This window comes from Siphateles boraxobius, unplaced genomic scaffold (genome assembly GCF_051911475.1).
Source record: "Siphateles boraxobius isolate OS27281-9 unplaced genomic scaffold, OSU_SipBor_1 65, whole genome shotgun sequence".
Taxonomy (NCBI): domain Eukaryota; kingdom Metazoa; phylum Chordata; class Actinopteri; order Cypriniformes; family Leuciscidae; genus Siphateles; species Siphateles boraxobius.
Window position 1 is genome coordinate 1,064,725 of NW_027509192.1, and position 26,582 is coordinate 1,091,306.

Sequence of the window (26,582 nt, forward strand, 5' to 3'; positions counted from 1 at the left end):
TGAGGTTTAAGAAGTTTTAATCAGATAACAATAGTAGGACCACAAGTACAACCTCTTAGTATTATCCTCTGCTAGCTTGTCCAAATGTTATTTATAAAAACAAATCACTGTATTGTAAATTTCAGAAATAAAGTGACTACTTAAAGACTGTGCCTCAAAAATTACCCTCAAAATATTCAACGCATCTAGCAACTATGCGAATCTAAAATGCAGCGATTGTAATCCAGCAATCACAACTTTCACGTACATTCGTGCACATTCATGTACCTTCAAACACATCCTTTATTAGGAGCGAGACACACATCTTTGATCAGTCTTTAAAAACACATTCAAAGGGCCACAATTATGCTTCAATATCAAAAATAAGTGCTAAACGTCATTTTAGTGAGCTGATTGACTGGTGGTTTAGTTGATGTCTAGTCTGAGAAATTCTCGCTCTGATTGGTGGATATTTCTTTGCTTCTCAAATGAGGTTTTATTTGTTGAGGTACGCATCCAGCCAGAGTTCTCCGGATTTCTCCAAAGACCTGAGAGGAGAATAATAATACAGTGAATACATGATACAGTGAAGCATCTGCCAGTAAATACACACAAAATACAACACGTTCTCACTCCCAATGCTTGCCATGGCTCTTTTACTCACAGGGTACTCCATTGCTTTCAATGAGAAATCTTTGACATCAGATGCACATTTTAAAAACAAGTCTCGGCCTACATTTTTTCGTTATATATTGTTTTACTCAGAAAACGTCATGTAGCATGTTCAATTGGTTGTGAATGTCAACTTTTTAAAGGAATAGTTCCTGAATCAGTGCAAGAGCTTCTTTTAAAGGTGAAACCAAGAGATGTTCATGTGTGTGTGTGTCACACCTGACGACGTCCGCAAACGCCCCGTGCAAGGTCTTCTCTTGGTACTTGACTCCGTATTTGGCGCATAACTCTCGAACGTGTGGGGCGGCGCGCCAGTAATTGTGCCGAGGCATTGTGGGGAAGAGACTGGGACAAGAACACACCGCAGTTATGAAATGCCGAAGATACACTGATACATAAACATATTTGGCACAGAAAGTGTGCTTGGGTTTTTCTTACTGGTGCTCAATCTGAAAGTTGAGGTGTCCGCTGAACCAGTCGTTGAAGGAGGATTGCTCAATGTTACAGGTTGCGACCAGCTAAATGAGAGAAATGTAAGCGTTGACGTGATAGGATGACTAGTTTGTGAAGCCAGTGAGGCTGTGATGGGTCAGAATTTACAGTACCTGCATACTGAGCCAGTCTTGGTGTTGCTCATAGTCGATGTTCATGGGGATGTGGCTCATCTGGGTCACCCACACAAACCAGTGACTCTCCAGGAACCTGGGACAACACATTCATACCCACATCATGTGACTTTTGACTTATCACATTTTTGGGAAAACATTGTTACAAAAATAAAATATGAATTTAATGTCACTCAAAGTATAAGCTAAAAGTCACGTATATGTCTCATTGTCTCATAAATTATGTAAATTCAAACTTTGATACTATAAATTTAATGTGGCAATTAGTGATGCACCGAAAATGTTAAAAAGAAAAATTTTGTATGATTTTTACCATGAAACTTTTATTATTTTTATGAGATGAAATGTTTGTACTTTTAACTATGCATTGAACTACTGTCTAAAATGAACTACTGAAGGAAAATGGATTTAAATAAAAAAATGATTTTACATTTATATAAATTTAGCTTAACATCTTTCTGTTGCTTATGTTTTTTCTCTCTCAGATTGTTCTGGCAGGTTGAACAAAAGAATATAATGTAGAAAAAAAACTCCACTGAAAACAACTCAAATGAAACTGGGCAACAGCCACTAAAGATCCTTATTTTTGTTAACTGAAAGAAAAGCATGGTACTAGATGTGCAAAAAACGTGGTAACACCATGGTATTTTTTGTAAGTGTGTGTATTTTTTGGTGTGTATTTGTAAGTGCTTCTCATCCATTGAAAAGGCACTTGGAATATAAAATCTACAAAAACATGTTTAAAGCAGAAGTAGTAGATAAAATGATGTTTCTTACCTCACGAAATTAAACAAAATCACCGACCAAAACACACCGTAGAACTGCGTGTAACACAGGAAGTAGCGAACGTAGTAACTTATACACCACGCAAGGTCCTAAAAAGATAAGACGACAGGAGATAAGATAAGGACAAAGAAAGTGCTTCTAAAAGCACATACAGCTGCAATAACACAGCAAGAGTCAAAGTGATCATGGTAACCTACCACCCAAAGACCGTGTGTGATCATATTGTGAAAGATCTGGAACTGGAAATACACTGGGATGAGCAGAGGAGGTCCAACTGAGGAACAGTGACGGAGAGAGAGACGTTAAACATCAACACAACAAGCCTAGATGATGTTTCTATCATAACCAGCCGTATAGGACCCGAGCGAGATGTTTCTAGTGAAATCATATATATATATTTCTGTCATGACATCTCTTGGAGTATTTGGCATGGTAATAGATATGATAATGTAACATGTTTGGTATTGGTGGAATAGATCTGCTATGTTGCTGCTGCTGTTGGTTATTGTTGTTAATGCGACACACTGCTGTGAGCAAGTAAGACATGCTGCTGCTGTATAAAGCATGAATTACCCATCAGTAGATCAATCAGCAGTGTAATGTAAGCCCCCCCCCCCCCCCCCCCACACAGGTACATATTATAGTCTATTTATATAAGGTATATTAAGATTAAACAATATACAACAATTTCCAATGGGACTCCAATGGGTAAAAAAAGTAACGTCGAAACTTCAGTTTATCCATTATGTTCTTAACGAGCTTCTGACCAGACTAGCCCCTGTGGCATAAACTCACTTACTGAAGAAGAAGTACTTGTGCTGATGGTTGTAAGGCAGATGCTTGATCTTCTTAACGCCGTACTGTAGTAAAGACAGACAGAAAGAGTCAAACCAGAGTCAATCTAGAGTTTTCATGCATGTTTCCTGAGGATAGTGTGTTTGTACCTCCACAGGCTGCACTTTTCCAACTACAAACGCATTGAGCATGTTGACGTCCGGGTCCTTTTTGAACACGTTGGGTTTAGCATGATGCTGGAAGTGGCGATGGTTCCACCAGCACGCAGACGCTCCCTGAAGACGGCCACATTCAAACATAAAAACATCACACATGTACACAGGCCAATACAACATGCTAGCATGCTCAAACTGAACTTCACTAGTGACCAATTTGGATGCTACTTTCACAGTAATGCTTCTCATGCGGAAATAGATGAGTTTGGTCTTAGCATGTTGCTAAGCTAATGATATTTGATACTCTAATAAGTAGCATAAATAGTATAAAATACAGAGCACAAACAAATATTGGGCCAAAATAGCTTATTTTTTATTAGACTGCATATTTTGGTATTGAGGGAATTATATTGATCTTATAATCTCTCAAATTAATAAGCATATCTCTAGCTTCATTCTCCATCATGGATGGTTTTTATTCAGTACATTTTTCCAAGGCTGGATATCGGCCACTACTGTATACATGCTGAACGAAGCCAAGCTATCTAGATCTGCTAGGGCAACTAAAAAAAAAAAAGGTCATTGTATAATTTCAGTCAGATTTAAGCATTTATTCCCAAATCAAATCACACTTTTAAAGTTTTAAATGTATTTACAATGTGCAAATGCCATGAAGGAACGAACCCTCAGTTTTATTTAACAGTAATACTTTTAAACATGGAATCTTTAAAAAACATTAGTATTTTTAGGGAATTTTAAAAAATAATTTTTGTCATGAATTATGTGGTATATGTTTAAACATGTTATATAAAATGTGTATCTACTATAGATGGCTGTGTTACTGAGTCCAGGACAAATTTCCCAAATATGGGACAATAAAGTGTATACTTAATTCAAATGGTCTACAGCTAGGCTAATGAACTGTACTAGTTAGTGGAAGAACCATTCTATATTTATGGTTATTAATAGATGAAATGTTTCGAGAACATGTTGGTACCTTCAGGTGTCCGATGACAAATTTGTGCACCAAGTGATTCCATCGAGAGGTTTTAAACACGGACAGATGACCGAAGTCATGCTGCAACCATCCCGCCTGCGACTACACACACATTCAGAAACAAAGCAAACCACACATGAACAAGAGCCGAAAAACCAAAACAAACTAATCGACTCAGGTTTATGATGGACGTAGCATTTATAGTTTGTTTTTGTTCCCCGTTATGCCGCTAGATTCCCCGTAAAGCTAGTTTTCCAGCTCGTGGTCGCTAAGCTAATCAACATATTTTATACAACCCTGCTGCATTTTTAACATGGTTTAAAGACCGTCATAATTATGTCTGTGTCAGTCGTACCTGTGCAGTCCCCAGTAAAACAGCAACGATGGCCGTGTTGATCCAGCCGGTTCCCAAGTACCACACCATCATCAGAGCGATGGCCTCCAGGAGCAGAATGTGACTCAGATGTAAGATGAAGAACAGCGGCTGGGTTTTGAAACACCCCTCAGCCTCCAGACGCTCACGAAGGGCTCGGAAATCCTCCACAAGAGCGGCCTGACAGACAAAAGAGAATCCAATACAAAAAACACACTCAACTATAGCGGTGTTCACACGGGAAAGGGAGTGACAGCAGCATTTAAGATTTGAGATTAAGCAATAACTCAAAATGTGAATGAAAATAGGTAGATGGACACATACTGTAGCTAGTGTTAAAAATAACTTTGTGCATAAAGATGACTCAGAAGAGGAGCGACAACCAAACTGGTGTTCGTGACCCATGTCTTTGGTTCAGTAACATCTCTATTGTGTGGCACGTTCAGTATTGAATTGTGAATGCCTTTTAACTCTTTCACTGACAGCGTTTTTGAAAAAAGTTACCTGTCAACGCCAATATTTTTGATTGTTTTTACAAAAGTTTCATGGCCCCGAATATATTTTGTTGTATGAATATCTGAACATGTGATACATCAAAAGAAATAACAGCCCCTCTGCATAAGAAAAAAAAAGTTTTATTTAAAATGAATGCGTTTTTTATCAACACTTGAATGTGGGTAAGTTACATTAAAAAAAACAAAAAACTATAAGAACAAAAAGCTGAGAAAATCACATCTGGATGGGATTCAGAACGATGATCAAAACACAGATTGAGTTCATCAACACCTCCAAAGCTTTACAGTCCTAGAGCTCGTTCTGGACATTTCTTTCAGTAACATTAAGCAGTTTTGATTTAAATGCGGTTTAATGTTGACGATAGTGTTATTTTATGTGTGCGTCAGCAATGCTTCTAGCGTTTGTTTCTGCTTCTTCTTCGCCTGTGTTTTGATCAGGAGATTCATCACTCTTTCAGAAGATGTGTAATAGCGCCCCCTACCGTATAAAAGTGAAAACACCGAAAGCTGGAGAGATTCCGTCAATGGAGGGGAAAGAGTTAAAGTGCAATTCAATTATTTCATTTGAACTGAGGAGAAACAGGACGTAGAATTTGAATTAAAGGAAGTTGAATTAAAATGCAATGAAAATTTAAATGACTGTAACACTGAGCAAATGCTGTTATCTAAGGAGACTTACAAATGTGGAAAATCACAAGCATTATGTCGTTTAACTGCAAAAGCTAATTTAAGAAAAGGGAAGTTCATAGATATAAAGATTGTTTGACAGTTTTAAATTGTAAAAAGAAAAGTTATAAATGTCTTAAATATTATAAGTCTCAGGGCTTGACGCTAACTTTTCTCACAAGTTGAAAAATGCTCATCTGCAGTTATGCGTGTTGCTTGCAGTAGCGTCGTCATACCTGGCTTTAACATGACATATAGCAAATAACACGCTCTCACATTATTATTATTTTCAACAGACAACATCGCCTCAGCCATAGAGACAGCGTCGTTGTCAAAAAAAAATTCTTAAAAAAATATTGTTTATTCGCACACGCCACCTGAATACATTTTACAGTTCGCACACATCTATCTTTAGTCGCAAATGTGAGTCTTTCAGGAAGACAGACGCATTTGTTTCCCAGAATGCAATGACCTGATACATTTCTTTAAATTGTAATTCAGTAAATTCCACTTCTTGTCATCGCAATTTCAATTTCAATTGAATTTTCTGTCCGACTTTTCAACTTTAGATTTGGCACACCTGAAGTTCATTCCTACATTATTTACTCAGTTTTTTTTTTTTAGGTCTGGCAATGTACATTTTCTGACTTTATTTATTTGTATGTCTTACTAGTAATTCATCATAAATATTAATATGCAAAACCCAGATATATTATGGAAATTTATATTTTAAGTGATTATGGTGTCAAGGCAATATTTTACAGCGAAACATCACAGGTTTTATTAATATTTTCTGTGTAGGTTAGTTCGAATCTTTAGTTAAGTGTCTATACTCACATTTTTCTGCCGGTCTAGACTGGGTTCAGACGCTTCAAGCTCCCCGATTAACAGCGGCTTCATGTATTTCCTCACCAGCGGAAGATCTGGATGAAATGCAGTAAACGCCTCCTGTCACACAAGATAAAACATATTCAACACTGATAATCTTTATTTGAAGCTTATCTGAAACAATTAAAATAACACAAGAACAAATAAACGCTTGAAGTTTGTTTCCTGAAACTCTTTGGCTGGGTCGTAAATTGAACGAGATTCCTACATAGACAGCTTTATGTGGCATTAAACACATGCATAAAATGCTGTCTAGTTAGGCAATCTTTGTTTTGTAGTAATCCAGAATTTTGCAGTTTCTTGTTCGTGAACTGGTCTGAATGAACAACATTATGGCGTTAATGGGAAGACTAATTAAAAAGTAAGTAAACAACTCAGCAACTTAGATATCAACGATTTATGTTACGTCAAAAAACCCCAGAAAACCCTGAAATGGCCTGAAAACATAGTGAGCAATCAGCTTGGTGAAAGTTACATCTTACAAACCTAAAGCGAATCTTTTCAAAGTTCCCAAAAAAACAAGAAACAAATGTGAATTAGGTGCGTTTCCATCAAGTTGCGGATGATGGTGGTATTCGTAACCCTAGTAACCAACAGTAAATAAAACACCATCAGCAGAAACGACCGATTAGTTACGTGGGTTTAATGTGTGCTACGTCAGAGTTTAGTCGGCAAATGCGTTTCCATCCCTGATTATACGCATTAACTCTTTTTCACACAAGTCAAAAACCACCTCAAGCGAGCGGAAAACTTTTTATGCAAATGAAGGGATTTTTCCCCCCGAAATTTGGCGTTTCCGTAACTCGTTTCTGATGCGATACTTCTAAATACGCATAAAAACAGGGTGATGGAAACATAGCTAGTGACCAGTGTTTACCGAGCTTTAATGACTGACAAATGATACGAAAATAAGTTGACTATTAAAAAAACCCAGCTAACCATCAGTTTGAAAATAAAATTTGTTGTTTAAATTGTTTACTGCCTTTGGTTATTCATTTGGAATAGATGTAAAAATGCTTTAAAAAAACTAAATTGATGAGATTTATACTTGGATTTAAGATAGAGGATTAATTACATAATGTTAAAATACAAAATAGAATTGTATTAGGTTTGTATTGTTGTATTATTTAACCAGGAAAAAGTGACAACATTAAGTTAACTGGAATATATATATATATATATATATATATATATATATATATATATATAAAGGACTTTGCCTCCTCATTTCAGAACACCGCTGCACGTCAATGGTGCCTAGGTAGGTAGCTCACTAGGTTGAGACACAGCCATTTCTTGTATATATAAATCTGGTGTATATAAAAGTTCTTCCATGTGTTTAAATGTAAACATGTTCAGTTGAGTGTTTTACCGTCGCATCTTCTCCAGCATAGTGTCCGAGGATCCTCTGTCCTCCGGGGTGTCTCTTCACCCACTGGCTCACATTATAAACCTTCCTTTCAACCACGACCCACTGATCTCCAAACTTGGTGTGTTTCTGCACCTCCTCCCAGGTGTAAGTGCTGAACCTCCCATTGGTCCCGCTGATCCGGTCCGTCTGCTGTCCTCCGCCGCCCATCGCTGATCAAACTCTGACTGCTGTGCACTGTAAGACCAAGCACCTTAACCAAAAATAACAGTTTAATATGAACATTTTTGCAGGTGTTTCGTCTAAAAAAAAAACAGTTTGACTGACTTGACAAAACATGCAACAATGCCATTTAATGTTCACTTCTGCTCAATTTAATGCAACAAAAAAAAAAAAAAAATCCACACTGTACAATTTTAGTCAGGTAATCAAAAAAGTGCAGTCTAAATTAATTTTATTCAGGTCTACATTGTTGCAGAAACTGAAAAGCTGTCTTAGGCAGCTCACTAGGTTATGAGACAGCCCATTGTTCATGACCGTTCGGTATCCACACTGTAAAATGTTTTGTCAGGCTGTGTTACTACATATTAATTACTGTAATTTAATTGCTTTTCCCTTTAAAAAGTTAAGCAAGGGATTACTAATTTAATTACAGTTACTTCTGATGCAAATGCATTGAATACTGTATATACTATAGAACAATTCTATATAAAACAATATTGGATTTAACATCAACATTTTATGTTAAAATATATGTTTTTGATGTAACCTTCTACCTTTATATACCTTGGTCAGTTTTAGAATAATTTAAGAAACTGAATGAGACAATGAATGCTCACATAATCTCATTAATATGCATAATACATCCGAAGGGTCGTGCTGAATTACACGTCACGAATCAAAAGATTTTTGATTACTTCCTTATTTTGCGTTCGTCCATTTTTTTTGTTACCACTTTGAATGACAAAGTAACATGCAACAAAAAAAAAGAAAGAAAGAAAGAAAGAAAGAAAGAAAAGCAGGAACGAGAGCACTACAAAAAAACAGCTCTAAATTCTTTAGAACTGCCAACTAGGACATTACAAATGAATAAACCGTTAAATATCACGTTGAACGCTGCACAAAATCATCCTTTCTCATCGAATTAATGACCTTGATAAACTAGTGATGTCAATGCATGTGCATCCGTTGTTATATAAAATGAGCAGAAAGAAAAAAGTACACCGAGTTTAAACTGTGAACAATTTACTCACCTTCTCAGCAGGCACTTTGATCACACACTCATTTAGTTTGTGTGTGAACGAGAAAGAGAAGCATCACTTTTTCATCACTTGTACTTCTGCTGAATTCCGAACAGATCATTCGAGCGCCAGCGGCCAATCAGCGCGCAGACTCAGCGCCAGTCTCGCGGACCATCAGCCAATAGGAGGAGAGAGAGAACTTTGGAAGGGTGGGGAGAGCCTGTAGATAAAGAAGAGTTACTCAGGTTCGAGTCCCACATCGGCAAAGTGCAGTCATACTGTAACAATGACAGCGATTCTAACACACATATGATGTAAAAGCTCTGCATTAAAAACCTGTTTATTGATTATAAGTTGCTTACCTTAACAATAACAGTGCACTAGCAAATACCATATCAAATAATGTGAAATAATACAGACATATTTTGGAATGAACGAGATAATAGTACATTTTGTATTTTACTCTAAAATACTGAAAAAAGACAATAAAATATAGGCTACATTATCTATATTCTGCAATAGCCTATTTTAAAAAGTACTGTAATATAGTTTTGTCTTTGTGGATAATGCTTTGTCTATTTTTAATGGCTATGTCTCATTAAGAGTTTTGATGAACTTAATTTAAACTTAAAGCATCATCATTGTCTTTATTGTATCAGTTAATTATGAATGCAGCTCTAATATAATATATACAGTCACCGAAATGCCCTCTGTAATGCCCCAGCAAACCAGCTATCAGTTCACGCAATATGAATTCTTAATACAGATATTAAGCACAGTTCCAGATTTTTACGTGTTTACACTCCTTTACTAAAGTTTCTTTGAATACATAGGCACAGATTGGTGACTGATCTGACTGTTAAAACATTTCAAATGAGAAAAAAGAAGAACTTTGGACTTTTCCACGCAAAGAAAACACCACAGACTTCTTCTGAACCTGCATTTATAGCTACATTTTATCATCCTTAATGTGTATCATGGCTTTAAGAAGTTGTATTAACATCTATGAACAGATTCTTCATTGTCAAGCATTTATTCTCTGATAATGCTCATGATTAAATAAGATAAGATAATTAGATGCTCATAAATGCTCAATTAAATGCAGGTACGGAGACCCATAAAGGATATTTTGCAATACATTACACTGTAAAAAATGATTTTTTGGTAAGGTAAATACTACTGAAAAAACCCCAATGTAATTTACAAGAAAAAGTTAGTTCAGGCAAGAATAAAAAAAAAACGAAGTAAATTCCATATCAGTACTTAATTCAAGCGAGTAGAAATGAAAGCGTAAATATCAACTCAATAAAATTAAGTAAAAATTACTCAACTTTTCTGACACTGGGGTTCCCATCATGCACTGGACCTTGAATAATTAATGAGGTTCATTTTTCACTGGTTTCCAGCAGTATTTACTCTGTTTTATCATTGCTTTTGTTGTCAGGATTTAGTAACTTGCCATTTTGTGACATTTCGAGTAAATTTTCTGCTCAAAATGACACATTCAAACACAAAAACGATCCATCAAATGTTACCGTCATTGTGTATCGTCTACCAAGTATTGAGGTATTTGCATTCACATCATGCTTTCCATCTGACACGATGAAGTATAAATTACTTATATACTCTAAGTAAAACACATACTATAAATGTCTGGTATAATTCAATAAAATTGTTTGAATGAAATGTAATGCAAAGGAAATTTCAAATAAATTGATATTAATCAACCTTTTACTAGCCAAGTTAAAATTACTTATTTCCTTTGTTACTTTCACTTAACTAGGTTAAGTAAAGTTTACTTAATTCCATATTCCAAGTAAATTTTAAATTAAAGATTTCTAATTAAAGCTACTGATAAATATGTTAGGTTTTTACTTGGCAAATCTTTGTAAATTTACTAGCATTTTCTGAGTGGAAAAAGTTGCCTAGCTTTTTTCAAGTAAATCCTACTCCAAATTTTCTTCAGTGTACTTTCCCTTTAATTCACAATTTATTTCACTAAATTTGATCAGACTGTAACATTTTTCATAAGTATAAAAGAAAAATCTCTATCAGTAAAAAAATATTTTAAGTAGTTTAGGGTATATCTTTACATTTAAATATTACCAATCCATTCGATAAACATTATGCCTAATGTATACCGTGCATGCGATGTCATCTTGACCTGAAAGGTTTTAAATGTGCTCAAATGTGCCAAAACCTTTGGCCTACATGTCAGGGCAGGACACATTATAAACCTTATAAATCTGGATTATGCATATTAATTGGGTGACACACCCTTAGAAATCCTATTCCCAGACAGCAACATAGTGTCGGCCCAGATCCGGCCCACATCTGGTACACGTGGATTCCATACGTACAAGATGTGGGCCGGATCTTGACCGACACTGTGTTGCTGTCTCTTGATTAAGGACTTCTTTGTAATTTCTAAAACGTGGTTTAGACATTGTTGTTCCTAAATGCAATCATGCAGAAAACAGTTGTAATGGCTGGCCTTCATTCATAGAGTTATGCAGGCAGATGGAAAATGCAGACATTTGATACCATTTACTTTTAGGACGTGTTTATCCACTTCAAACATTAAATAGTGAATCAAACGTTTTGATTAGTTAACATGAAAGTGTCTTGGAAGGAAAACACAACTTCCAAAGGATGTATAAATCAGGAACTAGTTTGCAGCTCTGATGGAAATCACTGTTGTCCAAAACTTACATTGTCCTCTTTTCACTAAAGAAAGCATGATCAAAACATGTCTAAATAAAGTGGATTATCTTAACAAAAAACTGAACCTTGTGAAGTCCCACCGATTATTAAAATACCAGTGTTTAAAGTCGGCATGAAACGGAAGTTGTGATATTCTTTTCTTCCCCATTGTCAAGAACAAATGTAAGGCGGGACTTGTTTTTGTCCACGGGGAATTAATTGGATGGTTTGATGGTAGTGGTTTGCTATTGGTCAATTTCATGTGAGTGACAGTTTGTCCCGCATTTGTGCCAGTAAACACTTCATCATCAGAGAAGAGATGAAGAGGAAGGTTAAGTTAGGACATGAGGCCACATGAATTAAAATAATGATGTGCACAGATAAACCATTTAGAATAAATACTACAATATTCCATAAAAAAAAAAAACTGTCCGTTTTGATTTCATGACTGTAATGATGACAAAAATTGACCATTTCATCACTGAAGAATGAAAATATATGGGTGTGCAATCTGTGCATTCAATACAAATGGAATTAGGAAATTTCAAATAATGCGTAAGCATCTCAAGCATAATAAACAAAAATAATGACTGATCTCTGACAGACGAATACCATAATACCAACCCTCACCCTCAGGTTCACAGGGTCTATGACATGAAGTAACCACTAGGGGGTTGTGCTGCTCTGACACCGTGGAACATCAAGGCTGAACTTTGATGCATTACATCAACACTTCTGCAGAAAAACACCTATATAGGGCATAGAGTGATTCAGACACTTATCAGTATGTGCAACACCACAAATATTAAGCTGAAGACGTTATACTCTATAAATGTACTCTGTACTAATAGGACTTTTAGTGAGACTTCATAATTTCATCAATAATCCAACATTATATAATGCTTTACAGATCAATTGTTCATAGTATAGTAGCCTATATTCAATTTATGACATGAACAGAGTACAAGCCGGTTCATGGACTTCATTCAAATATCCTGTAGTTTTGAATGTTCATTTCAGAGAAGAACAGCTGAGAGTGAATCATCTCACTAAAATTAGCAGTTTGTTCAGCTTAGTTCTGTCCTCACTGTGAAATACATTTATTTATTTATTTATTTATTTATTTATTTTTGTGAAGATATTATGCAATTATGCAAGTCCTAAGGAGCACAGAAATTTGTTTCGGTTGATTTGCTGACACCAACAGTTAAAAAAAAAAAAAAAAATTAGGCTACACTAGTTTTCCTTTCTCTCCACGAAGGATTTTCTTTGACTTTTCTTTGTTTTACTTCCATTCATTCTAATATATTTACATTTATGCTTACATGTACGTAACATATTTATATATAACCTCTTAACAATTTATAAAAATAGGGGGGGGGGGGGCGATTCCAATCACGTTTTATTTCACAATAAATATACGAATGTTATAATAAATAATGAATAATAAATACGTTTCTCTATTGCATAACGTGAACTTGAAAGAGAGAGGAATTTGACCGCCTCTCTGTCCCCACCGGAACACGTGACAATCGTGTGTAACTCGCATGTCCCTGTTTTGGTTGCTAGGGGAGAGAGAGACGGTTCATGACAACGCTTTACGTTGAACTCCATACACACACACACACACACACACACAGACAGAGAGAGAGAGAGAGGGAGGAAGAAACGCGAGACGGCTTTTGTCGTTGGAAAGAAATAGGCTACTGAAATCGAGTCTAGCGCTGCTGGAAACTTTAATCATCTTGACATCTCCCAGAGGATTTTTGTCCGATTTAGGATCACGCAAACCGGAGTTACAGTTGGACATCATCGGTTCGGTTCACATTGCCGCCGGCCAGGTCACATCAGCGAATTAACGAGACCGGGATCCACAGACCGGGCGGCCGGGACAAGAGCTGCGTGTGTCGGCAGAGAGAAGCTCAGCATCAGCCTCCACACAATCAAAACTGACAGACTGAAACTGAAAGTTTGTGACTGTAATGTGAGTCATTTAATGCTATTAACAAGCAATATATTTTAAAATAAATAAATAAATGAATAATTAACTATGAAAACGGGACTTAATATTGGCAGCTATACTTTGACAGTCATCTATAAACTTTGAGTTCACATTACAGAGACAAAATTAAGCTTTATTCCTCTTACAGTTATTTTTTTACTACTACTACTATTACTACTACTATTACTATTATTATCATAATCTGTTTTATAGCATGTAATTATAAAATATTTGAAGCAATCCACACACACACACACACACACACACACACACACACACACACTCAGAATGCCTCCTTGCTGGTGTTACTGCCGTGTTTGCTGACGTTGGAGCTCATTGTACAGGGACTGAGGGGAAGCCGCCTGTAGTCAGAGCACCATGTGTCGCTGTGCTGGCTCTGTCACTGCCGGGTCAATCCTACTGAGTGAAACTGACACGGGGAGGGGGGGCCAGCACCACAGACCGCCTCACCCTCTTACCCCGTCCTGAAACACACTCTCACCACACACACGGACAAACGCCGGGCTAGCCGGGTGAGGGTATGGGCAACTCGTCCCGAAAAGAGGCCGAGGACGACGGAGGAGAGGAAAAGGAGAAGAAAGTTAAAGAGAATGGAGATGAAGAAGAGGAGGAGGAGGAGGAAGAAGAAGAGGAGGTCTTGGAGGACGAGGAGCTGCCTCTCGGAGTCGACGAGCTCTTGGCGAGCGGAGATCCCGTTTTGGACTTGAGCTACTACAAGTTTCGTCGACTTCCTCGTCAAGTCCTGGATCTGGAGTACCTGGAGAAGCTCTACGTCTGTGGAAACCGTCTCCGCGACGTCCCCAAGCGCATCACGCGGCTGCAGGGTTTGCGGACCCTGGCATTAGACTTCAATAAGATTGAAGACGTTCCCCTCTCTGTGTGCAAGCTGACCAATCTCACGTGTCTTTACCTGGGAAGCAACCGGCTGATGAGCCTCCCGCCGGAAGTGAGGAACTTGCAGAGCTTGCGTTGCCTCTGGGTTGAGAGCAACTACTTCCAGCAGTTCCCCAAGCAGTTGTACGACCTACCCAATCTACGCTCCCTGCAGATTGGGGACAACCGTATGCGCACCCTTCCCTCGGACCTATGTCGTATGGAGGCCCTGAGAGGACTCTGGTTGTATGGAAACCGCTTTTCAGAGTTTCCGCGAGTGCTCCTCAAAATGGAGCAGCTGGAGATTCTGGACATGGACCGCAATAAAATATCAGAGTTCCCAAACTTGCATCATCTTCCTGCGTTGCGACTCTTCTCCTACGACCACAACCCTGTGAAGGAGCCTCCACGTGTAGGGAAGGAGGTGCTAATTGTCGGGGAGGGGGCTGAGGAGGTCTTGCAGGCTAGAGAGAGAAGAAAAGAGGCAAAAGAACGTGCCGAGAAAGAAGCAGAGGAGGCGGCGGCCGCTGCGGAGGCGGCAGCTAATCCAGTCATTCACGGGATACTCAAGAAACTCAGAATGAGCTCCGCCATAAACTTAGCAGTTGCTAAAGAGAAAGAAACAAATAGGTCGTTTCCATCAACAACAGCGGATGAGGATGGACTAGATAACGAAACAGGGGACGATCCAGAGAGACAAAGTGTGGCATTTCATGAGGCAGAGCTTGGGTATGACGATGACGGATTGGAGTATGAAAGGGAGGAGCTAATCTACGAGGGGGAGGGGTATGAAGGCTACGAGGGGGCAGAGTTAGAGTACGAGAGAGCCGAAATGGATTATGAATATGAAGAGGAGGAGCAAGAAGAAAATTGATACTTGCACCTTTTCTATGGGTCATGGTAGTCTACTTATTAAAGATGAAGTGTGTCTGCAAACAGAAATGCAGTTTGTTTCAATAGCCCGTTTTTGCAATTCTGTGGTGAAGATGCCTCACACTTTACTCATCTGAAGTATAACTGCAAGGGTTGCAGGTTCAATCCCTAAGATGAACTGGAGAGGAACTAATTGGGGCCCTGATAATGGCACTTGCGTTACCCCAGAATGCTTAATGGGGTAAAGAAAGCGACTGCAAGTCGCTCTAATAAAAAGCATCTGCTAACATTAACATAAACATTACATTGGTGTAATTGATTGGAAAGAAGAAGGATAGGTTGAGTTTTAAAAGAACAGATCATCCAAAAATGAATATTCTGCCATCATTTACTAATCCTTGTGTCATTCAAAACCTGTATAACTTTCTTTCTATTGTGAAAAACAAAAGAGGATATTTCACTTCCTCTCAATTTGGCAGTGAAACACAGTTTCTCAATACAGCTAAATATAGCTTCACTTAAGACCTCATGAATTAATTTGTGCAAATACGCAACATTTTTTCCACACAAGTACAAGTGAGTGTTGCTATTATTAGAAGGCATTATTGTTGGCCAGACCATTGCTGCAGTCCTCAAACACAGGGCTCTCTTCAATAATTACAGGGTTTAAAACTTGTGATTTGTACAAATCAACTGTGAAGACCTGTGAAACTGCACAACTTGCGTCAAAACTACATTACTGTGTGCTGTGTATTTCTTATTAAGAGCAGGACTCAGATATTTTTGTTTGTGAGTGTGTGTAAGTGTGTCTGGAACTCTACCCTGACACGAGTGTACTGTTTATAAGAAACTTGATGCTGCAATTGCAGCGATGTGTGTTGGTGAAACCAAATATTCTCTTATTAAATAACCAATGAGTTTGTCAAACATGTTTCAATGATTCATGTCTAGTCGGACTCTGATGCCAGCCCTGACTAGGACTGGGCAATAAAGCTATACTTTTTGAATATACTGTATATATATATATATAGCCTCTCTCTCTCTCTCTCTCTCTCTCTCTCTCTCTCTCTCTCTCTCTCTCTCTCTCTCTCTCTCTCTATATATATATATATATATATATATATATATATATGACAATACTTGATTTTTCCAAAATGGATTCAAATGTTCAATGTCAACACTAAAACAAACTAAGAATCTAGTTAAAATTAAACAAGGCATGTTTTCCACATTAGGCAGGATTTTCGCAAAATGAAATTGTGATTAATAACAAAATTTAACTACGTCTATTTTTATTAAAAACATATTAGCTAAAAAAATGTGTGAGAATGCAAATTAATAGTTGAATAAATTTTTGGAAGTAGACTTTGGAATCGATTCATTGAAAGTGAATAGATCAAAATGAATAAAATCCGAGTGATATTCACAATGTCACCAGAAAAAAAACAGGAATAATTATTCACCAGGAAAAATCCCACGCTAAAGTTTTTAGAAGGCCAATTAAGTTTCTGAATTGAGTGAGTTTCCACTAGGAATCCTAGCTGTCTGGCTGTGGAGCAGAGCTGACGTGATCTGAGACAGATGGGAAGAGCTAGCCAAGCTAGCACTAGTAGAAGTAAACGTTCTCTCTCTTCTTATGCTTGAAGGACTCGATGTGCGAAAGTCAGAGGAGGCGTGCAGACAGAAGAGAAACATCAGGGACAGAATAGTAGTGGGGGTGCGCTCCATAAAAGGCCTGGGTCGTTAGTCAGTGATGTTTTGGGAGAAAGACTGAGAGAGAGCAGCACTTAATGTGTAAATGATGAGGTCCCAGAACAAAGACTAACAAATCCAGCAGGTTTGTGGGTTGGGTGATGGTATAAAAATGAAAATAGTGTTTAACACCAAATTAACACTGCAAGCGAGCTGTGTGACAATGCAAAGCAAAGTAGATCACTCCAACAGGGTCTCTTCACTGCAAGAAGATGCAGACAGTTTTATAGATTATGATGGGCAATCTTGGAGAAGATTTTCGAATAATAACAACTTGTGTCTGTTCACCACACAAAACTGCTGTTTAAATTCTAAATTCTGAGAAAGAAGAAATAAATGTTTTGAATTATTACGGCCCTCTAATTTGCATGTTGCTCATTTGTTCATTTTTTCCCTCCGATATCCTATTCCAGTCACATCTGCCAACTCTCTTATTCTAGTCAAGAAGTGTTTTCATTGCTCTTTCCTCCTTCCCCTTTTCTTCCTTCATCCATCATCGTGCTGTTTAAACTCTCTCTCCATCTCCTGTCACTTCTCATCTCTCCCTGAAAGAGTGTCGTATCCCATCTGTTAAAATATTTACGTAACGCTATGAGCCTGTCATTATTGCTGCGAAGAATCTGAAACAAGTGTTTTGGCACAACCTGTGACAGGAAGTGGAGAAAAACGTGTCTCCGCCCCGAGATCTCCACTCCAGAATCAACACAACCCGTCACGTATAAGCAAATGTGCATGGCTTAGGTGTCTTAAAAAACAATTTGCAAAAACCTTCTGATTCAAATCGGCCAAAAGGACTCAAGGCTGGCAGATCAAAATAAAGGAATGTCTTTGCAGAGTGAAACTTGGCTGTTTCAAAGACACCTAAACCATTTGACGGGATGGGTTGTGTTGACTCTGGCAGGTAGATCTCTTTCAGCTGTGGAAGATATTGAAAAATTGATCAACAAGTGGTTTGATGGTTGCTGAAGTGTTGCAATTTTGGTACTTCAAGGTAAATAAGGCTCTGCCTTTTGTTTAAACGTACCATTTGAGGTATTTACTAACAAAGAATGACTATCAGTATCCGTTTGTTTAGTTCAAGCCTCTACTTATAACGATTGAGAATACTATTTCAACAGCCATTTATGAGCACTATGTATTCATATCACACATTTAACTAGCTTTTAAGAAAGTCACACTGTACACTACAGTCCCCAGGCTCACAGCGTCCCAGACACCAATATTTTAATGATTCATAAAAGATAATTCACTGTATGGCCATCTGAGATTCCAGTATAGAGAAAAAAGCTAGGATCATTATTTTTCATTAGTATTACTGAATGTACATTAGAACTGTTTGTCTTTTGGCATTTGGTCCCGGAAACAGATCCAATGTCAGCGGATTACAATTGCTCAAACTTTGGGTTGGTGATTCGAACAAACCCTTAATCAAAAGTAGACTTTTTTGCTTAACTCATGCTTCTATGTTTGTGTTACGAACATGAATTATACCTCAAAGTTGCTTGGCAGACCAAAAAAAAAAAAAACAATTTGAAAACACAAAAATGAACAATAGCACAGAACATGTCTAATAATCTCTCATCTCAAAAGATTTGATTTCATATTATGTGACATCTTTAAAGGCATACTGTAAGTCTGGCTCAGAGATTTTGGCATTGCCGTTAGTCATGGATTCTCAGGCGCCAAGTATCGAGTATCTGTGGAGCGGCTGAGAGTTCTGACACAGTCCAGGCCTGAGGAGGAGAACATAGTCTCTGTGCTTAATCATTTAGCGGCTTACTGCTAGTTTACGTTAACGCCATTCTCCCAAGGTCAGCCGCATAGCAAGCCGTGAATGAGCACCGGACTGGCTCTGCGGTGCTTGAAACTTCATACCCATGTTACAGGCACTCACAGTAATATCTCTGTCACTGCCAGATCCCAGCAGAAGTCATCCTGTGTCTGAAATGTAATCCGAGCCATTGTGACAGCGTGTTAGCACATGAGAGGAGGGGCCATCATGGTCCAGCACGAAGGATTTTGCTCCTAAGTAGGGCATGTTTGAGAGTCCTACATGCCAGTTGGTGGGTTTTGCACTGTAAGCCATTAAAAGTGAAGTTGCAAGGCTAGGAAATCGCAGTGTGAGAACTAGATTTTCAGATTTATTTAAGAAAATGTGTGCACTTATTGCCGTTGCTAGGGTGTTGCTATGTGGGTGTTACTGCATTGCTAAGGTGTTATACATGGTTGCTAAATGGCCTACATTGAAGTCTATGATAATTTGGCCTTTAGATATGATTTTTTCCCCTGAACCATTTTATTTTCTACCATGCAAATTTAAGGTTTACTTTACGTCCAAATGTCAATTACAGTTTAATACTAATATTTAACGGTTTGTAAGTATAAACGTATATAACTTTTTTAATTTAATTGACTGCTAATGCTCAAACTTCTCAATTTGCTGTCAAATAGCAACACATCAGCAACCATCAAACAACTTACAACCACTTTAGTCACTTTTCAATGGTAACATTAAGCACAGGCAAAAAAAAAAAAGACCAACCCCTATTCTCCCTTTCTCATGAGGATTATTAAAGGATAATGTACGATCTGCCTGCGTGGGATAGTGAAAATTGGCCCTGAGATGAGAGAGAGAAGCTTACACACATGCAAACAACAACCTGAGAGGGGACCATAACTGTGCCCATATGCCAGCTACTGAGCTTTCAGTCTGTGCCACTCCTCTCTCACCATGGCTAAGGGCTTGTGTACAAGTCGTGCATACAGTACATGTGTGTATCGGGTGTATCCATCTCAATCTGCTGACCAGGTTTTTGCATATGAGAAACATTCCTGTTCTTGCATTTAGTCTTACAGAAATAATTTTGTTGCTTTTCACTATTTATATGACTTGCTGTCAAAATTATTGTTGATTTTAATTATTCACGGCTCAATGCATTCTAAAACAGTGTGTTTCCAAAAGTTGCCATTAGCTGGTTGCCAATGTGCTGCTATGCAGTTTTAAAGGGTTAAGAGTGTTTATTAGCATGTTGCTATGCGGTTGCTCGAGTTCTAGGTGGTTTCTGCTTATAGGTCCAATCAAACATGGAGCCCCTTTTCAATGTTTTACTGTCTTTCAGGGAAAAAATTTAACATTTGATTGCTAAAATAATCTCCTCAGTGTTTTGATAGTCTCTATGTTTAATTCTTAGAGTTAAGAGGTTTTTCAAATCACTAACCCTAAGTAAGTTTTAATGATGCTAAACAAACACCTCTAAATATAAGCAATATAATTTTGTCGGAAAATGTCAAGTAGAAATGATCAGGCTAAAATTGACAGTATTTCGTTTAAACCAATATTTCAGATTTATTGTGAAGGCAGGACATTATATCCACTAAGATTATACCTGTGTGAAAGAGAGAGACAGAGGATGTTATTAACAAGTGTTCAGCTGTACATGAATGACAGATGTACATGTGTTGATGTGTGTACCTATCGGTGTCTCGTCCACTGTATCCGCTCTCTCTGTGTCTCTGTATGCCTCCTCTCATCCAGTCTGATCTCTGCTGCTCCACTGATGATTTGTCACAGAACCTGCAACATTTATAAGGATATAAAGAAACCTTATTTTAAACAACCAGGACACACTCGTACCCTCTGCATCCAATTAGAATACACCCGTTCCCCCAGCAACCAATCAGAACACACTCATTCCCCGAGCAACCAATTAGAACACACTCCTTCCCCGAGCAACCAATTAGAACACACTAATTCCCTCAACAACCAATCAGAACACACTCATTCCCCCAGCAACCAATCAGAACACACTCATTCCCCCAGCAACCAATCAGAGCACACTCAACCCTCTGATTTGAAAGAATGCTTCACAATTTCATGCAGTAGTTGCCCCTGTCTACAGGGCACAGACAGTCAGTTTAAATAAATGAGCAATCAGTTTTGCCAGTCATGTACCGGGAACACACACAGAGACAGACATGACTCACTTGCTTTGGTAGTGTGTGAGGAAGTGTTGCGGGTCGGCTGGTGCATGTGAGAGGCTTGTGATGTTGGGGGCGTTCAGGACGAATCCTGATGAGCCCTGTAGAATACAGAACAGACAGTACACAAAACCATTGTAGAAATCCCTCTCAAACTGCAGCAGCGGCAGCAGCAAAGCAAAATATATTCGATTTCCAATCATCTTTTGAGTGGATGACTATTGTTGTTGAGGTGAGACGTGTTATCTTTGAATACTTTTGTGAGATTAAATCGGAACTGGCACAAAACAGACTTCCAAATAGCTTTTCTTGGGAGAACACATTTTGCTCAATCTTTTTTACTTGTAAGAAAAATTAATTGACAGTGTAATACAAAAGGAACAGTGCATCCGACAACATAATTTACAGATTTTCATCACTCTCCTGTCATTCTAAACCTGTATGAATTTTTTTCCTCATATGTTAGGCAGAATGTTTACATTCTTTGATAAAACGGTATAGTGTCCAGGGACTGTCAAGATCCCAAAAGGACAAACAGCATCATAAAAGTGATGACTCCATATGACTCCACCACCATGCTTAGCATTCCTACACCTTTCAACCGATGAATTTCAATGATTTCGCTAAGACACTTCCAGTCATTCAAAATGAACATAAATAGAAATGTTTATTGCCTATAAATGAAACTTTCCATGATTCCAATTTTGAGATTCCCTGATATTTCCAGGTTTCCCATGACTGTCAGAGCCCTGCATAACACAAGTTGTTTGGTGACGTGACTTGATATGATATATGAATGTACTCAAATATGGATAAGACATGAAAGCTGCTGAGGAGGAAAAGATCGAAAGAAAGTAATATGGGTTTGAAACAAGGGTGAGTAAATGATGACAGAATTGACATATCTTGGGTGAACAATTCCTTTCAAAGGCTATTCATTAAAAAGTAAAGTACATTGGTTGTTCATTTAAATCTACTAATAATCATAGCCAAACAAATCTAGAGGGCAAAATATATTCGTTTTATTTACCATCGGCCCAATGGACAATCTAGTTAGAGAAGGTCTAGTCTTCTGTCTGCTGTCCTCACTAAAGCCAGCCTGCAGAGAGGCCTGTGGGCAAAACATACAAAAAACCTTCTTGGTCAGGGAACTTTATGATGTCTTAATAAAATAGTTTATCTAAAGAGTGAAAGATAGGTACTCACTGAACTGGTCAGAGGTCTCTGGGTGTCTCTTGTATATCCAGTTTCTCGAAGTGCACGGGAGGCAAGTTTTGGTAATGCTTCACGTCCCTGGTACACACACACACACACACACACACACACACACACACACACACACACACACACACACACACACACACACACACACACACACACACACACACACAAACACACATATATTAAATAGGCAAAACTATTCAGCTGACGTACACTATAAAAATCACATGAATGTGGCGCTGTTCATGGAGAGAGTAATAGCAGAGAATGAGAGAAACAGAGAGACCACCTGTAGGAAAGATCGGGGCAGGAAGTCTGTCCTCGTCACACTTTCCTGTATCCTGCGATCGTCGTCCTGACAACCATCATCACCCAATCAAAGCAGAGAGTCAGTATAACAATGGAAAAAGGATTTGATTATGTGACTCTCATGAATACAACATTAGGAATTATGGATGTGTGCTGTTAAAAAAACGTCTTGACAATGACTTTGCCAACAGAATGATTAACTGACTAACACACACACACACACACACACACCATGTTAATGTGTTGAGGGAGGAAGGTGTTCGGCTGTAGATAGGTTCCCTCAGTGTATCCACTCTCTTCTATGGGTCCAACTAAAACGCAAACACAGTGGTCTGAAACAGCTAGAATGCAACATCAAGAACTTTTGAATCTACAAATAACCAAGTTAAGAAACCCATTTTTTAAAACCACACTACTTACCCAAAACTCTAAGGCGGTGAGGTTTGTAAGTGCCTTTATATTCAGTCTGATGGGACGCTGCTCTCTGAGAGAGAGAGAGAGAGAGAGAGAGAGAGAGAGAGAGAGAGAGAGAGAGAGAGAGAGAAAGTCAAAGAACAATGAGGCCAGGGTGAAGTGACATGGCACGGTGCCCTTGAAACCTGCTGCGTTTCTATGTGTGTGTCTTTGGCTCTCACAGCTTTTGGCTGAGTTTGGAGCTGCAAATATCCACTCTCTCTGCGTCTGGACCCCGAGCAGGACAAAGAGTCCGTCCCGTCGGGCAGAGCCAGACGCTGGTAATGACGCTTCGATTGAGACTCAAAACTGTCCAACAGTGAGAGACTAAGAGAGAAGAAAAAGGCAAAAAGTGTTTGTCTAAAAATGATTTAGTGAGGTGCAAAAAGGTTTTGGAGTGTATGCACACACACACACACACACACACACACACACACACACACACACACACACACACACACACACACACACACACACACACACACACACACACACACACACACACACACACACACACACAATCTGGGCCATACCCAAACTGTGGATTATCATAGTGGTCCAGGCTGGAGCTGTAGTACAGAGCAGGACGGTGGTTGGCAGAGTAACCTGTCACAAAATGATGGCCTAGATATGGCTGGAATAACTCCTTACCTGGATGAAAGAGGACACGACACGAATGGGTTTACACAACACCGTTTTCAACAAAAAACGGAAAATCTTTATATGCGTTTTGGTCGTTTATTTACACGACAACAGCATTTTGGGGGCCTAAAAACGCAAACTTTTGAAAAAGGGTTTCAAAGTGCAATTTACAAAAGCGATTAGGGGTTAATGTAAGGTTATATATATATATATATATTGTTGATTACACAATTGATTAATTGTGTAATCGATTAATCCATTGATTAATTTTGCCTGGGGCCTCCACTCAGTGTTGGTTCGCCACTGTCCAAACCTGTATGCTGTTTTTTTCCTATAGAATAAAAATGTAGACGTTTTGAAGAATCAGAGCTTTTTATGCCATATATGAATCATAAAACTAATTGGTAACGCTTCATTTTACAGTCCTGTTTCCCATGTACATACTATGTACTTATTATAGTAATTACAATAACTGGGTACTAACCCTGAACCTACCCCTAAACCTACCATTAACCCATGTATATTACCCAGTACTTTCTATGTAAGTACACTGTAAGTACTGTAATGTAAAATGAAGCGTTTCAAAGTAATCTGTATGACATATACATTATTTATATTCGCTGATATAATTATTCACTTGGTCCAGGTTTGATGTTTTGACTTCAAGTTGTGTCCTTAAAAATTTGTATTTTTGTGTTCCACAAAAAACAACATTGCAAAAGTGTACTTGAACTATTCTTGCTCCGAGAGTTGTTTCAAGTAAGGAATCAAAACATTATCACGTGCGGTAGAAAAGATGGATGGCTGTTTATATTTCAAAATATGGCATAGAAAAAGTTTATTGTTTCAAATTGTAAAAATGTGACCTGATATAATCTGGCTTCTGAAGCAGTATAAACAGGCCAATGTCCATTATCATATGTAAACACACAAAGTATAGTTAGACTGAATCTAAGGTTACTGTGTTGTGTGTATGTGCGTTATCACCATAAGACTGTCTGAAGGAGGTGCAGTATTGGTCCAGGCCAGTGTTAGTGGAACGCCCCTCTGGTCTGCCAGTCCCATGCGAAGGCTTGACAGCACCCAAGGGTCCAACCATCTGTAACTCTGACTATAACCCAACACAATACACCACTGCACAAACACACCATGTGACAAATGTATGGTTGACGCATTGTCTTATTTTAAATACCATACTGGAAGAATTAGTTTGATATAAACAAACATTTTTCAGTACAGTCTATGACTGAAGTCACATTAACACTAACCTGCAGATAAAACATTTAATGTACAATGTCAGGCTAAAGATTTCATCACCTTGAAAATTAACCATGGTTTAAAAAACAAACAAACAAAAAACATGGTTATTGTAGTAGTAACCACAATGCACCATGGTTTTGCTACTATAACAATAGTTAAGCAATGGTATTTGTAGTAAAACTGTGGTACAAAATACAAATGGTAATCAATCTGCCCAAAAAAAAACATTTTTACTACACTTTTACTACATTAAAACCATGGTTACTTTTCGTAAGAATATCAACTTTTATTTACCCATTTATCTTAATAGCGTCATTTAAATGCTCACTTGATGGGTCTTTGAATCATGAAGCAACAACTACTGATATTATATATGTTTTTGCATGATTTACATGTGTTAACACTTAATAAAACGGTTCATCCGTTACCTGTCGCCCCTCCGTGAAGTAAACATACCTGTGCGTGCCGTTGCGGTTTTAACCTCGCGCTCGTTACCAGGTTACCGTTACCCGGACAATCACAGGGGAGCTCGTCACGTGACACGGGTTTGACAAGCGGTGACCAGCCGCGGGAAGGTGATGTAACTACTTTACAGGTTTGTTCAACAGCAAGTTGTTTGAATAATATTCACATTCAAGCTTTAGCTGGTGGAGATTAAAGGTAAGAGAAACACTCGAAAGCGAAAAGGGACACTTTCACGGCCTAATCGATGTCCTCAGACACAATTGACATGACATAGGCCTACAGACCATATTTATATAACAAGCTATCATCAGATAGATAGATAGGTAGACAGACATTTAACCAGAATAAATTAAATTTAAGTGGCTAAAAAAGCGTGCACAAATGTATTTTAAATTGTATTCCAGTATTCCAAAGAAGTGAATATGAGCCTAGTATACTAGCCTAAATAATAATAACACATTAAGAAACTTCATTGTGAGTAATATGAATTAAAAACAAAACTTACTTTCTGCTCCATTCATACTTCATAACCGCTTTAATATTTGTATTGCCTCTTGAGAATTTACTTGAGATATAGAACGTCATCGGATATTATCCGGCGTCACTTTAACAGATGTCTAGCACAAATATTTCTGGCTGTGGATGTATGTGACCACATGGTGGCGCTGTTGTGCTTTTCAAATCAAGCACTGGACTGGCATCTGCAGTCTTGTCACTTCACGCCCCTTTGTTTCACATCATCATGTTCTATATCCCATGATGCACGTGTCATTATGAAATATTCAGTGTTGAAAGTGTGCTTATTATTATCAGGTCCCAGACTTACTTAACTCTGTACAGTCTGTGTGGCCTTGTCCGTGTCACAGCTGAGGTTATTTACATAATCACCAAGTGAGTATGGCAATGACACTTCACGAAATTAAAATTACTCTCCGCTCTGGAAAAGATAAAGTCAAATCCATCATTAC

General features: G+C 38.2%; 3 protein-coding genes across 5 annotated transcripts; 1 reads left to right on the forward strand and 2 right to left on the reverse strand.

Annotated features, from left to right (window-relative positions):
* fads2 (fatty acid desaturase 2) lies at positions 1-9,200 on the reverse strand. Its single transcript, XM_077210093.1, has 13 exons — positions 9,075-9,200; positions 7,825-8,074; positions 6,402-6,512; positions 4,366-4,563; positions 4,011-4,112; positions 3,008-3,133; positions 2,863-2,923; positions 2,261-2,337; positions 2,055-2,152; positions 1,257-1,353; positions 1,090-1,169; positions 871-996; positions 1-527 (listed from the first exon to the last, which is right to left on the reverse strand). The coding sequence occupies exons 2-13, from the start codon at positions 8,029-8,031 to the stop codon at positions 476-478; spliced, it is 1,335 nt and encodes a 444-aa protein (XP_077066208.1). The 5' UTR covers positions 8,032-8,074; positions 9,075-9,200; the 3' UTR covers positions 1-475.
* Positions 9,154-25,648, reverse strand: saxo4 (stabilizer of axonemal microtubules 4). 3 transcript variants are annotated; one of them, XM_077210094.1, is made up of 12 exons: positions 25,606-25,648; positions 24,877-25,000; positions 23,781-23,898; positions 23,430-23,574; positions 23,215-23,278; positions 23,026-23,105; positions 22,775-22,840; positions 22,471-22,557; positions 22,295-22,375; positions 21,271-21,365; positions 20,759-20,860; positions 9,154-9,282 (listed from the first exon to the last, which is right to left on the reverse strand). In XM_077210094.1, exons 2-12 carry the CDS (start codon positions 24,986-24,988, stop codon positions 9,237-9,239), a joined length of 996 nt encoding a protein of 331 aa, XP_077066209.1. In that variant the 5' UTR covers positions 24,989-25,000; positions 25,606-25,648; the 3' UTR covers positions 9,154-9,236. The 3 variants fall into 3 exon arrangements, with proteins under 3 accessions (XP_077066209.1, XP_077066210.1, XP_077066212.1); XM_077210095.1 differs by lacking the exon at positions 25,606-25,648 and adding an exon at positions 25,444-25,545; XM_077210097.1 differs by lacking the exon at positions 9,154-9,282 and adding an exon at positions 20,608-20,672.
* Positions 13,290-16,461, forward strand: lrrc10b (leucine rich repeat containing 10B). Its single transcript, XM_077210076.1, has one exon. It carries the CDS (start codon positions 14,309-14,311, stop codon positions 15,533-15,535), a length of 1,227 nt encoding a protein of 408 aa, XP_077066191.1. The 5' UTR covers positions 13,290-14,308; the 3' UTR covers positions 15,536-16,461.
* Positions 25,649-26,582: the final 934 nt, after the last annotated feature.